Consider the following 15,476-nt stretch of genomic DNA (forward strand, 5'->3'; position numbering starts at 1 on the left):
TTCTTTCTTTTTTAATCTTTGTTCTATCTTTTCCAATTTCAGAGTATGCTGAGAAATTTCACTGGGTAATTTCAGTTTGTCACCAATTTTAGTTTGTCCTTCACAGTTTCAGTAACAACTGGCAGAGTGAATGTGTTCCAAAACATTTAAGGTTTTAACCTTTGTCAAGATTATGAAATATGATGCATTGTTAAAGACAAGAAGGGGTAGTTTGGGACTTTTGACCAAGAAACACTTTGATGGTTAAAAAAATCCTGTTTGATAAACTTGACCTCTTCCTGAACGCCTTTGATGACTCTGTGATATTGTACACTCCACAGCACTGTACAATACAGAAAATAATAAGTACCTGAGTTCATGTGCATGTGTGCCTCCCAGGACATGCAGGAAGTCATCCTCTCCTTACCTGTTTTTAATCAAAGAGGACAGAGTTGCAGCTTAGCAGTATGACAGCATGCACAGGAGGAAATTATAGTTGGTTTGCAGAAGGTATGATTACGTTCTCCGTGTTCTGCCTTGTTTTACCACACCTCATCATGTGTCACTGGGAAAGCAAACCATGCATTTTTATGAACTAAATTACAGAATTGTGTTCTTTGTCCTTGACAGGTGTGGACAGCCATCACTGAGATGCGTCCATGACTAAGCCCAGATAAAACAATAGACACATTGTCCAACATGTCTACACCTCACGCTGAGAAACAATGGGCCTTGTGCAAGAACCACTCATACAAATAGATTTGTTCTTAAGTGGCATGTATGAGTGTTTTCAGAGAATTACTGGCATTCACCAATTTGAGTTGGTCTTTCTTTACAAGGGGAAAAACACTGATTTGACTGAATGTGGAGCTGAAATCCTGTAAAATAAAAACTAAAATAACCTTGAAGGAAAATTAATATCATCATCATCATTATGAAAAGATTTTATTGGTATATGAAAACTTATGCAATTCAGTGTATTTTCAGTAAAATTGCCTCCCTCCTTTGGCCAGTGTCACGAGGTCATGACCGAGGCAGCAGGGAACACGAGGGAAGAGAGGACCCAAATGCACAAAACCCCCAAGACAGGCAGATGAGTAAACTAAAAGTCTTTTAATAAAACCAAAATCACTATGCGTTATTGAATCCTAAAAATCTCTTAAATAAAATATAAATGAAAAATCATCTAGTGTAGCAGCATTATTTCAATGTGTTGATGACAGAAACCAGTTTGTTCCAAGATCTTTTTAGAAGCGTGAGAATCTTGAAGGAAGATGAAAGATCGCTGCTCTAGAGTCAAGAACAATGTCCCCTGTGCCACATTCTGTTAATCACACTTTTCTAAAAATCAATAAAAAATAAGATTAAACATTCTTAAAAAAAAAAAAAAAAAAGATTAAACATTCTCTAATTGTGTGGATCCAGCAGATTAAAAACACAATAAAAATACATGGAATCTACAGCTGTACCTGACAGGCAGAGTTTAAAGATGTCATAAAGAGGCCACTGTACAGGAGATAAAGCCTTTTGATTTAGGCGCTTACATGAATGTTCATCTGGTGACACCAACAGGCCAAACTATTTTTTACCCATTTGAAGTAAACAGGAAGTAATTCAAATTCATTTATATCATTAAATTAAATCCCTATGACAGACTGGGACTCTGTCTACTGAGAAAATGATTCACTCAAGATTTCTGTTTACATTTGATCCTTATGATTTATTCTTTAATGCTGTGAAGGAAAATGTCTCTTAAAAACCTGAAGTAAAACTCTCAGCTCAGTTATGTAGAATATGTACTTCCAGCTCTTCAGTGACCTTTATTATGATTAAAAAGTCATCAGAAATTTCCTTATAGGTGTCACTGGCACCTTGAGGCTGTATCCTATTAGTCTAAATGTCATGTTTTTTCTGTCTCCCTCTAATCCTCGGTGAAGACCCATGTCCATCCTTGTGACGGCCTTTTGCACCTGCAGAAGTTCACCATCTGATCTGACTTTCAATCTTCACTTCAAACAGAAACCAGTGTGTGCTGCACAGGAACAGTGCACAGTTGTTTTACTAAAGGTCAGTAAAGTAGATCATATGAGACTCATGTCACCTGTTTATCTTGTCATCCTTACACCTGGGATGATAACTCAGATTTTTAATTTAAGTCATTTTCAGTCATGTACCACTGAGGCCCATAGAGCGCAGGTTTCCAAATAAACACTACTACTGGTATTTTCACTCATTAGTTCCTTGTGTCTAACTTACGGCTGGCTTTAGGAACAGGCCACCAAGTTGGTAGTCTACGGCGCCACCAGCTGGAGAGGTGCAAAGGGGAGGAAGCCATAATTTGTAATTGATCTACTTATAAAAGTTGGTCACTGTCTGGGGTTTTAACATTGTGGTTTTAACATAAAAAAAAAACACTGCTCCAAACACCTGATGCTTATTATGTTGCATATTGTTCTTTAACATCATGTGCTATGTTATTGTATTAGTGTCAATTTCTGTTGTGTTTATGTAATATTTGCACATATTTGACATATTTTAGCCTATATTTTAGTATAGCCTAATGTAGCTTCGTAATCTTACTTCTGTAATAGCTTTGATTTATTGATTTTATTTATTTACTTATCAGTCATCATGTGTTTTGTGCAGGTTCCTGTTTATGAGTCAGTTGCTGTGTTATTCTAACATTATATTTCCTTCACTCAGGTCTGATCTTCCTGTACTCTACAATCACTGGCGGCTGTGATGGAGGTGAACGGCGCTGGACCCTTTAACATAAAGAAGAAAGGAATTGTGGGACGACCGCACAGCTGGCCAATCAGAATCCAGTCTTATGCGAAGCAGGAAGTGCTCACACCGAGCAAACAGGAGATGAGGAGGGTATCACAGTTGTTGTTTTGCCGTTATCAAGAGGTAAAATGTATTATACTACACATTGTACTGGCCAGATAGCGACATTAATCCAGCTACTAGGATTCAAGCTAACGTCAGTCAGTATCTTGTCATTTTAAGTCACTGCCAGTGTTACTTTCACACCAAACTCCGTTTAAAATCTATCAGATTAATACGGTTTCATAGTGGTAGAGTAGAGGTAGAGGAGGATACGTTAAACAGCGCTCAGTATATAACACTAAGCAGCCAATCTTTTATTCGGTGACAAAACATTAGCAATAATGCTATCTGTTAAACTGAAATACCAACTTTATTTAACTTGTTTGCCTTCTCACTGGGTTCTTTCTTTCACTTAAAAGCTGTGCAGTCTGTTTGAAACTTTGAAGTGCATTTAAATGACTTGAGTTCAGTGTTGAGATAAGCTCCTGAACGCACCATATGCACAGCTCACTTTTTAACCTCTGACACAGATGAAATGCATCACCTTTGGACCCTGCTCACAGTCTGTATCAGCTGCTAGAGCCAGCTGTAATACAGTAATACACTGTGGTAATACAGTATTACAGTAGCCCCATCTTCATTAGATCTGAATAAATGTATGTCATGTGATTGAAGCTCCTGAAAAGTTCATTAAGTTAAATGATTGTCATTTGGTTTGTCTGACTTTTCCTTTGTTTCCCTTCAGAGCAGATGAGATGGAAAACATGGTGACAGACAGCAGGGATGAACCACAGACAGACTTTATCTACTGTTCTGGAGCCAGCACAGAGGTCCTTAAATTTGGCCCCCGTCACTTACATTCAGGATGCAAAGTTCTTTTTCTTATCATTCCAGGTGAGTTGGACTAATATACTGTGTTAATGATCAGTGACCAGTTGTTTGCATTTATCCATTATGCTGATACAGATGTGTGTATGGTTTGCAGTATTTGGCCGTGGCTGAGCTTTTTGCTTATTGTACAGCAAGAACCAATCATAGTTGTATGAGCCCCTTCCTCCATCAACTATGAAGTTGGTGTATACAGTCCTACAGTTACTATCATAGACTGTCATAGATAATAATTTTTATCAGAATGAAGTAAGTGGACCCAGACCATGTCAGCAAAATGCCCACCACAGCATAACAGAGCCGGTGGATCCGCTCACAGGTCTGTATCATCCTCCTGGTGTTCACCACACATGTTCTCAGCCACTTGTGTAGAACATGGTGAAGAACAGCTCGTCTGACCATATCACTGTTTTCCACATCTCTGTAGACCAGTGTCTGTGGTTTGACAGTCACCTGAGGAAGAGCTGCTCTTCTGTTTTTCCTTACATATCTCACTAATGCACGAGCATCACAGTCATCAAATGTTACTGACGTCTTTCCCACAGATCTAAATGCAGATGTCACTTTAGTCCCTGTTCCTACTAAAACACCAGACAGTGGATCAGTCTTTGTGACTGAAGCTGCTGCCATCAGTGCCCCAACAATGAGCCCTGCTTCAAAGTCACATAGATGTTTTTCACTCGCCGCCTTCACACAAAACCAGCATCACCTGGTCCTGCTCAGCAGTTTTATACTGTATGTGCCACAGAGCAGGACTGGAACTTAATTGCGTAATTGTACCATGTAGTTCTCCTGTGTGGAAGCTTCTGCGCTCGTTATGTTTCTCCACTCATTTATTCATGTTTCATTCATATTTCCTGTAATTTGTCGCCATCTGTATTAATTGTATTCAAGTGGGGCTGTGCCCAGTTTTGTGTTCTACTACTCTTTAATTGACCATCATATAAAGTCATCTTTCAGTCACTTGTCCCTGTACTGTATCTTAATTTATCTTTGGACAAAAGATATCTTTGGAAGTGTAAAACAGTTTGATCTCCAGATCTCTGGTCTCTGAGCTACAAAACATTAAGGAATTGTTCACAAAACATCACAGTGAAACGACATTTGCACATCGTAACTAATTGTATGAAAAGAAATGAATTGTGGAAACAACAGAAGCATAGAACACAATGTAAAATGCAGTCATAGTTTCCTCTTCCATACAGGTAACCCTGGTGTAGTGGGCTTCTACAGGACCTTCATGCAAACACTTCATAGCATGTTTGGCTACCAGCACCCAGTGTGGGCTGTAAGCCACGCAGGCCACTGTGAACCCCCAGACTCCATGGACATGATAGAAGGTAGTGGTTCTAGTTCTTCTTCTAGTTCTCTTCTGAAGTTCTTTACAGTACACTGGTGGGAGCTAGTGTAGTTACAAAGGTTGGATGAAAGGTCCAGACAGAGACACCACATGTTTATCTGTTTCTTTTAAACAGAGGGCTCCTGGGCAGCAGAGAGGGATGTGTTTGGTTTGAACGGGCAGATTGAACACAAGCTGGCCTTCCTCAGGAAACACGTCCCCAGAGAAACCAGCCTGATCCTGGTTGGACACTCCATCGGCTGCTACATCATTCTAGAGATGATTAAGAGAGATCCTGAGCTCAAGGTTGATCACTAAGCTTCGCAATTTATGAAAACTTGAAATGTTGATGTTTTGTGAGCTTAAAGCTTTGTTATATTTCTCCAAATCCCCTTGCTGTCCACTGACATCTCAGATGAGAGGGGGACATATAACAGAAAAGTTGATGACATCTGTGGCTTCTTAAGAAATGTCTCAAACTGACAATTCTGTCAGGTGATGCAGTTAAAACACCGCCCATCTTGTCGCTATATGAAAAGGAAGCAGATTAAATGACATGGAAAAACTCCCTTTTTTCTATTCAGGGGCTTTCCATAATTTACAACTTCTTATCTCACTGACTTTTTGCCCTCTGTGATTTGTCTGTTTTCTCTGGTACAGGTTCGGAAGGCTGTCATGCTGTTTCCTACCATTGAGCGCATGGCTCAGACCCCTCAGGGAAAGGTCATGACCCCTGTGCTGTGTCACATGCGTTATGTGGCCTACCTGCCTCTCTTCCTGCTCTCTCTTCTGCCTGAGAAACTCAAAAGCAGCCTGATCAGACTGGTGTTTGGTGGCATTCGCTCTCTGGACCTCAGCGTGGTCCAACCTACTGTAGGTCTACTCAGTGGAGACTGTGCAGGTGGGTAGAGCTTTGTTGCTCACCTTGATTTGTTGGACCCTAATATGTTTACTTTCTGTTGAGATTGATTTATGTGTGTGTTGATTCAATTGCCCATTGCCCATTTTAGAGCCATTTTATTGTTTTCTTTTGTCTGTGGCTTTAGTCAGTCATTACATCCACTTTACCTTGGTTCTTTTTCCACTATTCAGTCCCTTGGACCTTAAACGTCTCAATAATGTTAACAACTGTGGTCACAAGAGTCTTGTGGCCTCTACGTTGAACTCTCTTCTTTCTCTTGTCCATGTTCAGTGTGGTGCTTTGGAATTGCACCTCCCACATCTGTGGTTCAGACTGCAGGCTACAGCTCTGATTATCTGTAGTACACATTAAAATTAATACCTGAATCAAAGCAATGACAAAACAGATGCAATTGTCTCTGTCTTTATAGCCAATGCTATGTACATGGGCGGCCAGGAAATGAAGACAGTTTTGGAAAGAGACAACATAACCATCAAGAAAAACCTTGAAAAGGTAAGAAAAGACATACGTGTATTATTCTATAGAGACAAATCTCAAATATGTACCAGTCAAATGTGGTAGTATAAAGACAACATGGGATATAAGAACAAATTATTGAGCTTAATAATCAGTTAATGGTTCAGTCATTAAATGTTCTTTTCAGATTTAATTCAGTATAAGTGAATTCCATTGAATCAGTGAGTTAGGACAGTTCTATAATAAACAATGTGCCTGTTGCATTTTCAGCTTATATTTTATTATGGAGCTTCAGACCACTGGTGCCCTGTACAGTATTACCTTGACATCAAGCAGGACTTCCCACATGGAGACATCAGGCTGTGTGAGAACAGGTTCCGGCACGCCTTCGTCCTGGATGCAGGAAGAGACGTTGCCAAAATGGTGGTAGAGTGGGTCCGTGGAGATTTGGGGACATGATGTTCTTTAATCTGTTCATGTACGGATGACCATGATGACACTCAGGGTCCAGAGCTGCCAGCAAGGTTCAGAGAGAAAGATAGATTTTTTTTATTAACAGAAACCATGGAACTGAATTTAAAACAAAGGTTTAGCACTGCAAAGATATCAAATAGTAATTTAAATATATATTATATTTATATCATGATGAGAATTGGTTGGGAATTGGATGAAAAAAAATAAACTCCAATCTGACATGACAGCTGATTTAAAGTGGTGGCACACAGGTAGAACGTTTGGTCAGAAAAATGAAAAACTCTATGGAACTAATAAATGTTAAAACACTAAATAGAGTGTGGTATTCAGCAAGCAGCCTCCTGAGATGCAGTAAGAAACCATCAAACACACAATTGTAGCATTTCTCATGTTGGTACGTGGCAAGTGGGAATATTTAAGTTCTCCTATGTCGCCATTTTGCACTTATTTTATGCTGTTTTTATTTTACATTCTTTTTAACATACACAATAATGTGTACCTTTCATGCATTCCATTATCTGATGACTTAAACAGCAAATGAAATGTGGGAATTCATCATACAGGCCTTTTATTTTTTATTGGCTGACGTCTACTGTGCATTGAAACATTAGAGCTGCCTTTAGTGACAAAGTGGTGTAACATTAAGCCACATGTGTCAGCTGTAGGGTTCTGAGCACACCTTGAAATAATGAAAACTAAATATGCAAATTGCGTTTGTGTTGTGGCTTATGTGGCTTTTGCGTATAAGTATCTGAAGAAGGTTTCACTTACTTCTCCTCCCTTCCACTTCGTATCCAGAAGGTAACAACTTCCGTTGTGAGGCTTTTGCGTTTGTGTTGCAGCTTTTGCGTTTATGTTGCGGCTTTTGCATTTGTGTTGTGGCTTTTGCATTTGCGTTGCGACATTTGCATTTGTGTGGCCTTTCTCAGCCACTGTACTCATTTTCATTGTTCACATGAACTGAATTAACCAGTGAATGATGGTTTCACTGCATCAAAAGGGGCTGATAGTTTCCAGTTTAGTTTTCACAGTTGGTAAAGGCAAGAGAGCTGTCCTAGCATCAGAAATAATATTCTCAAAAGGTCTTGGTTCAGGACAACAACCCAAAGAGCACAACCAGCAGCACAAAGAAAAACTGTTTTAAATTTGAGTCTTGTTCGCAAAGCAAGATTCAAATTACTTTGTTAAGGAAATGATTAAACTAATTTCATTTCAAACTGTTTATTGGTGGACAAATATATATGACCTAACATTCCTTTCATGATGCACTGCACTAACTCTGCCAAACAAGTGGTGGCAAAAAGTTTAATAAAGAAAGGAAAGACAGATTGTGATTTTGTGACCTATGGCTGACCTTCTTAAGTGTGATATGAATATTTTCATCTGTCACGTCTACGAACCGTCAGCCTTCTTTCAGATAACAAGACTCCTCTGCAGTTAAAGCGCATGAAATCTTGGTTTCAAATTGTTCAGGTTTTTCTCTGTAGCAGTAAATACTCACGACTGAAAGAGCAACAGCCACAGATAGAGTTTTGAAAGTGTCCTTAGATATTTAAGGGTCTAGATTAATTTGACCATATGTAATTAACAATGGCTGGTAACATATGTAAAGATCCCCATGTGTTATTAGATATGTGTAATGGTACAACAATTGCTTCCCTGGTTCAAGTCTAGCTAGGGACCTTTGTTTCATATTGTGTCCCATGTCCCTCACCCTTCATTTCCCATCGTCTCTTTACTGTTGACATAAAGTTAATTCAAAACCCTGATTGGTTCATAGCATGCTACAGCAATTTTTCCACAGTAAGCACTGCCCACTTCACACCAGTGAGACGAATGCAGTGAAAAATAACCCAAATACAGAAATCTCTCATGTGAAATTAGTAGAAAATCTAATTTAAGGACTGGTCTTCACATCAGTTTGGTATTTGCTGAGATACTCTCTTCACTTGTAGAGGGAAAGATGTTTTGGGTGAGATAACTTTGATATCATTAAACTGGAAAATGAAAAAATGCCAGTCGACAGCCTTTATGCTCATCCCTCCCCTTCTCTCCTACTCGTCCTCTTGATTTTTAAAAACAACTTGTGTATAAATACCTATGTCAAAGCTGAACAAAAGGTTACTCAAAAAGTTTATTCATACAAAGTATATACAAACAGTGTTGTGGGTATAATATGAGAATGTAACGAGATTTTCACTATATTTTATATTAAGATATATATGTTAATACATAAACTCCAGGAAAACAGTGAATGGCCTGTTACTGTGTAGATCTGTAGAGAGTGTTAAATAAAAAAAAACAAGACTGCACTAATGCAGAGGGACAGTTGTGTATTTGGCAGCAAAACAGTGTTTTAAAACATTTTTAATGTTGCTCTTGACCAGAAAAACAAAAAACAGGCATTCTATAAGAAATATAAAAAGAAATATTGTTCTTATAACCTGTGACAATATGTAACAATGCAGTCTGTTATTATGACCTCAGTTCAATGTGAGTAATAAGTGACTGAATGAATGTTCATGCTTGGGACACCAACTAACAGTCTGCTCCAACCAACGTTCTTTGTGCTACCGACATCCACAGCTCTCCACCACCATGTCCTCATACTGTTTGTAGACCACATTGTTGCCTGAGTCAATGTAGAGGATGCTGATGGCACTGAGCTTGGAGGGGACGCAGCAACTGGGCGGACTGATATCAGGGTCCATAGAGTTCATGAGAGTCTGGATGACGGCATGGTTGGTGGGCTCCAGGTGGGAGCGCAGGGGGAAGTCGCAGACCCCATCGCAGTGGTGTGCCTCATAGTCCAGGGGGGCGATGATCCAGTCGTCCCAGCCTAAATCTTTAAAGTTAACATGGAGGGGCTTACGACTGCAGCGGGTCCTCCTGCGTCCGGTTTTCCCTCCACCACCACCTCCAGCGGTCGCCCCCTGCCCAATCCCACCAAATGACCGCTTAGACAAGGCTCTTTGGCGGCGTTGCCTGTTCTTCTTTTCATGTTTTTGAACAGGTTTGAGAGGCTTAGGGAGCCTAACTCCACCTCCCTCGTTCTTCATCTTCTCCGTTATCTCTCTAAACAGGTTGTCATTGGTGTGAGTGTGTGAGAAAGCCACCAGCAAAGCTTTGTGCTGCGGCAGCCGAGCATGGCGACCCAGTCCCAGGAGCAGCGGATCAGCCACTTCGTTGGTCAGTTCAGACAAGGCCAGGAGGTGGAAGCAGGCTGGCAGGGGTTCTGTGGGATTCCTCAGACGGGCCTTCCTGCTGGACCACACGTCAAACACCTCCCACTTGGGGAGACCGCTGTCCAAAACCTCCACGGTCCTGGAGTCCAAGAGCCGTGTCTCTGAAGCGCCCTCAGGAGAGCAGGAGTACAGGCGGATGTTGTAAAGGTTTCCTCCGGTTGTCAGGACAGTCAGGAGGTCCACTGCAGGTTTCCTCAAGATTCTCAGCTCCGCCTCCACCAGCTCATCCATCCTGGACAGGCTCGACAAGTCAAAGATGTAACGCTGACTGCTCTCCCATGATGGAAGATCTGTGGATGAGGAGGTGGGTAAGACATAGGCAAGATTTTAGGAATACAGGGATCATGGGTCCAAAATTTTCCCTACCCCCCCAAGAAAGATTTGATGTCCCATCCACAGAAGTCTTATCTGCTCCTCCCGTATTTATTTATTTGCGTATTTATAATGTGCTGACTGCTGAGTTTTGCTTATTTTGCCTGTTTTAATATTTGGAAATGGAAAAATGGAATTAAATTTTGCCTTATTTTTTAAATGCAGTAATTTACAACGTAATTAAAATGTACAATAAGAAAAATCATTTCAGATATAGATCTGTTATGAAGCTACACAGGACATAACAAACAGCAAAAGAACCACTAAGCTGACTGACAAAACTGTATGAACTGATCTAAGTCAGTGTAACTAATCCCATGTCAGTGTCTGATCATCTGCTAACTTAGAATTAGTCACCAAAGTGTCCAGGGGTGCTTTGGAATAAGACAACATGTCTGACATTACTGTTTAACCAAAGTGATAAATCAGTAGCAGCAAATTCAGAGGGAACGCTGCACCTCAGTGCTCCCTAATTAAAGCCACTAATTACAGCTTATAAACCCCCATCAGAGAGAGAGAGAGATACTAACTACAATATAAGTTGTTTGGCATAAACTCCAGCCTTACTTACATCCCATCACATTAGAGATACAAAACCAGCACCTTCATTTTAGAGTAAATCATTTAGATGACTAATCATCTCACCTTGTCCCTGGTCCACAAAACTGGTCACTGTGTTTGCGAATCCCGCCCCACGTGAAACACTGATACCTGTGGGCTGAAGCTTGGTCAGTGTCCGGTATAAAAACACCATGTAGTCGTGGAGAACCACGGTGCTGTTCACCGACCGATCTCTTTTCCCCATGCGCCGCAGTGAACCGGACCGCAGGGCTCCGGTCCACTCGCTCCACTCCATCCCGACACAGAGAGCAAACCAGAGCAGAGAGGCCACAGTCCGACCCATCTGATGCGGTCTGGGGTCTGAGGAGAGAGAGAAGAGGCTGCAAGTCCCCTCTGACTCTTTATTCGCTGGCTGACGGACAGTCACCATCCTTCTCTTCATCTCATTAAGTTCATCTATCTACCTGCGGGCAGGTGCAGGATACACAGCGCCCCCCACTGGCGAAACGCATAACTGAAGGATGGAGAGCAAGTACCCAGGGCCCCTCGACATGGCTCCAGAGCGACTGGAAATGTAAAGTTTACTTTAATCTTCAATTTTGAAATTTTACGTTATTCTCAGTTTCCAATCCAATCTGTAATATATATTATAAAGATTATAAGATTATATAAAGAAAATGAATATAGGCCACACTGCCTCTGTTCATTTTGATTTATATGATTTATATATGTATTTGATTTATATGTATTTATATGTAATGTGGTGGTCTAACCCCTAACCCTCTAACTAAAACATGTATTTGTGTATTCAGCTTTACCTCCAGACAAACTGGCAGCAACAAATATTATATTTCAAAATTACCAAAAGCCATACACTGAAATGACCAAAGGGCTCACAGAGATAAGACCCCCCCCCACCCCCTCTAGTGTAGTGATAATTTCTAATTACATTTTCTTTTCCTTTTGTTTGGTCTTTAACGGTGAAAAGAATCTGAAGTCACATGACTACGTAAAAAAAAAAGTTCTACTTAGCATCCAACATGGATGTAAACACCATTAAAACCAAAAGCCAACACTTTGACCTTAAAGACTTTCTTTAATTTCTGCTTCAGTCTGCCAGAGTTCACACTGACAACAATGAGTAAAGTGCCACTGCACTACTTACACACTTAACTATACACACATACTGCATCCGCTTCATTGACACATTGTGTTGTTTTCACTGGAGGAAATATTAAAATCCAAACCTTTGCAAATGTTGAAATTTCCTCTAAATTTAAAACAATACCCACTCCACTGTCCTCTGAACGTGACTGTTCAGTGAGACTGGATCCTGTGTGTTGGTTTTGATACCTTCTTGTGAGTAATCAGTTTATGTCCTCAGACAGACACATGGAGGGTGGGTGGACCTTCCTGCTCTCAGTAAGCAGACAGCAGATAACTGTGACTAACATCTGGCCAAAGTTCTTTCTGGTTTCTGACTCTGGTATCAGAGGAGACAGTCTGTTTCAAGTCTCATCATTATCAACAGAGTCACAGCTTCTGCTCCTCTTCATCTTTCGGTCTGCCGGTCTGTCGTGGTACCCGTCTGTCTGGCCTGCATCAGTCCTTTGGTGATAAGAGGCAGTTTCTGGGAAGCTCTGCCCCGGCCCCAGCACCTGTCTGACAGTCACATTGACTCTGGAGCTCTGGATGTACTTGGAACACACTGCCCAGTCCTGCTCTGAAATCTGCTCCACCACACTGTTGTCCTGCAGGGATGAGGCCAGGCTGCAGCCTTCCATCTCTAAAGAGGTGTGTCCCTGAGGCGCTGGGACGATGCGTGGGACAGCATGGTAAAGGAGGCGGCTCTGTCCTGACATCAACATCACATCCCCACTGTGCATGTACAGAGCAGTGGGGGGGTCCTGTCTGTGAGTGCCTCCCAGGAGGAAGATGGCTGACTGCCCAAAACTATCAGAGAAGACAAGATATGCAGAGAAGGAGATGGAATATTTTTCTGTTAACCAGGCAATTACCATTTAACAACAGCTAGAACTGCTGTTGAACTACAGTAAAACAACCTGTAGACATTCTAAAACCCCAGCTGTGTAGAAGAATTTCTCCCCTCGTACCTCAATGACAGTAGCGGGCGGCTATGATCTAGTTCTGATTCGTCCACATGGATTCCTAGAGAGGAATCAGATCGGTAGTAGTTGAGGATTCCAGCCTCTGCGTTGAATCCCGGGAACCCACAGGCGGCTGTTATCTGGACGGACAGCTGGTGGAGATCGGCTGGGAAAGGAGTGTAATGGTTGGCAGAGTAAGTCTGTGAATGGAACAGTAAAGGAAACATTGGGACCATCGCACAAGAAAAGCAACATGAAGACAAATGAAAATGAACATGTTTGGGAACAAAGCTTCACTTTGTTTGGTGCAGCTACTCCCCTGATGCCCTGGTGTATTTATTGTATATACATTCATATATGTCATGATCTTCTAACAAAGCAGGGTGTGTTGCTTACCTTGGTATCCCAGTTGTAATGATATCCCAGAGTGACCCAGCGCAGCTTCTCCAGTAGAGTCTTTGGTTGTCTCTTTCCAGAGAGAGGACAGCTGTGGAGGGAACCAATCAGACTGTGAATGTCAGCCAATTTACTGATCAGGCTCTATTTGTAATGGTTCCTGAGTTTCTCTGTTTATTTCTTTCGTCCTAATATTGGCTCTGCAGCTCAGCATGCTTCATGGCTGTGTGCTGCACTGAAGCACATGAACAGAGTGCAGGCAGGAAGCTGAATTCCTACAGGCTGATAATGAGATAGTGGTAACTGGATTTCCTAAAGCTGAACTGGAGCTGTACCACAGTGTCTTTATAGAGTGCTTTATAGAGTGATACAGCAACAGTTGACAGGCCCAGGTCAGAACTGTCACAGGGAAGGAGAACAGCTAGTCTTACCTGAGACCATGTATGCTCTTGCCCCAGATGTCTTCGGTTTCAGAGGGAGACATGTGCATGTCCAGGTTGCAGACATTGGGCTTCTGAGGGTAGGTCTTCAGACACTGTCTGACCCAGAAGGGTTGGGAGCCCAAAAGAAACGGGTTGGAGATGAAGATGAACCCTGGACAACGCACAACATTACAGTACTTGGTCACAGATCAGGACAGGAAGTGAAAAATTTTTGATAACATTAAACCTGTGTTGTACATGTGATCTCACAGGTGGAGCGACGTGTTAAGACAATGCTCTCTGCCAACATCATCAAAACACCAAATGAGAGAATATCCTTTGGAAGAATGGAGCTCATCCCTCCAGTAGAGTTTCACTAATGTTGGAGAATCTATGACAAGGAGCACTGAAGCTGATCTGGAGGATCCTGTAGTAATAACATCTTACTGACACGCTTTATGTTGTGTTTTCCTTTTATTTGCCATCCATCTGTTTTTTTCTCTATGTATGTTTTCACACTAAGCAAATACTCCATTTAGTTTTGGTCTGAGAACGTGTCAAACTTTTGATGTCCCTCCATTTGTCCTGTGTTTACCTGGGTAGCCCTGCAGGCTGAAGGCTCTCCAGTCTCTGACAGGCTGTAATCCAGCCCTGGCAGCCTCTGCATCACTCACTGCAGCAGGGTCCAATTTAGCTGGAACTACCTATCAGACACACACACACACACACACACACACACACACACACACACACACAGGAAGGAACATCAATCATTAGGCCTGCTGATGTGGCTGATGTACATATTAAGTACAGCCACATTGTTTCCTCTCAGTCCTTTATTATGGAAAGGCTATGGAGACTTGCAGACCAATATAGATAAGACGACCTGCTATCATACTGTGTGTTACATGAGTCAATCATCTCCCTCCTGTGGTTCTGCTAGTTTCAAAGCATGTTGTGTTCATAAGACCTTACAAAGGTTTAGAATTTTATGTTGCTGATTATATAACTATGCTAAGTTAACCGGAGCCAACTTAATTTGCTTGTATGTGTCAACTCTGTATCTAATGAATAACTTCTGGTGGTTCCAGGTTTCCTAAGTCTTCATTTCAAACATAAATGCATTAGTTACACAACTACCTGTCAGACCATACAGTCTGTGTCAGACACGCTCAGTCACGTGACTCCTGTGAGTTGCCCAGTGATTTTTTCTCGGTGGGACTTTTCTCTCACCTTGTCACTCGCTGCACCTTTTGAGAAGTCAATGACATCGCTGAAATCTGGCGGAGGGTTTCTTCTCCTGTAGAACTTGAAAATTTTTCTAAATGCATCTTCTCCACTCTCCACCAGGGAGGCCGCCATCTTGGCCATGACGTCACTAACCTCTTCAACGTCAATTCCGTTCCGGTGCATTTCCAACCAAATTATCTTAACAAATCTAAAAAAAATAAACAGAATTTCAAGAACCTATGGACGCTTACCGGC

The 15,476-nt window shown here is 41.5% G+C and overlaps 3 protein-coding genes across 5 annotated transcripts; 1 reads left to right on the forward strand and 2 right to left on the reverse strand.

The window, feature by feature from the left end:
* The first annotated feature begins 2,811 nt into the window (after positions 1-2,811).
* On the forward strand, positions 2,812-8,892 carry ldah (lipid droplet associated hydrolase). 3 transcript variants are annotated; one of them, XM_041060545.1, is made up of 7 exons: positions 2,812-2,889; positions 3,554-3,702; positions 4,902-5,036; positions 5,172-5,341; positions 5,696-5,936; positions 6,367-6,449; positions 6,684-8,892. In XM_041060545.1, the coding sequence occupies exons 2-7, from the start codon at positions 3,564-3,566 to the stop codon at positions 6,870-6,872; spliced, it is 957 nt and encodes a 318-aa protein (XP_040916479.1). In that variant the 5' UTR covers positions 2,812-2,889; positions 3,554-3,563; the 3' UTR covers positions 6,873-8,892. The 3 variants fall into 3 exon arrangements, with proteins under 3 accessions (XP_040916479.1, XP_040916480.1, XP_040916481.1); XM_041060546.1 differs by having other exon boundaries at positions 2,817-2,889; positions 3,559-3,702; XM_041060547.1 differs by lacking the exon at positions 2,812-2,889 and having other exon boundaries at positions 3,604-3,702; positions 4,885-5,036.
* A 565-nt stretch (positions 8,893-9,457) lies between these two features.
* On the reverse strand, positions 9,458-11,360 carry gdf7 (growth differentiation factor 7). The gene is made up of 2 exons (XM_041061329.1): positions 11,150-11,360; positions 9,458-10,422 (listed from the first exon to the last, which is right to left on the reverse strand). The coding sequence occupies exons 1-2, from the start codon at positions 11,358-11,360 to the stop codon at positions 9,458-9,460; spliced, it is 1,176 nt and encodes a 391-aa protein (XP_040917263.1).
* Positions 11,361-12,153: 793 nt separating this feature from the next.
* Positions 12,154-15,362, reverse strand: alkbh1 (alkB homolog 1, histone H2A dioxygenase). The gene is made up of 6 exons (XM_041060543.1): positions 15,225-15,362; positions 14,587-14,695; positions 14,001-14,163; positions 13,570-13,660; positions 13,180-13,373; positions 12,154-13,018 (listed from the first exon to the last, which is right to left on the reverse strand). The coding sequence occupies exons 1-6, from the start codon at positions 15,360-15,362 to the stop codon at positions 12,574-12,576; spliced, it is 1,140 nt and encodes a 379-aa protein (XP_040916477.1). The 3' UTR covers positions 12,154-12,573.
* Positions 15,363-15,476: the final 114 nt, after the last annotated feature.

The sequence above is a fragment of the Toxotes jaculatrix genome, chromosome 17 (assembly GCF_017976425.1).
Source record: "Toxotes jaculatrix isolate fToxJac2 chromosome 17, fToxJac2.pri, whole genome shotgun sequence".
Lineage (NCBI taxonomy): Eukaryota > Metazoa > Chordata > Actinopteri > Toxotidae > Toxotes > Toxotes jaculatrix.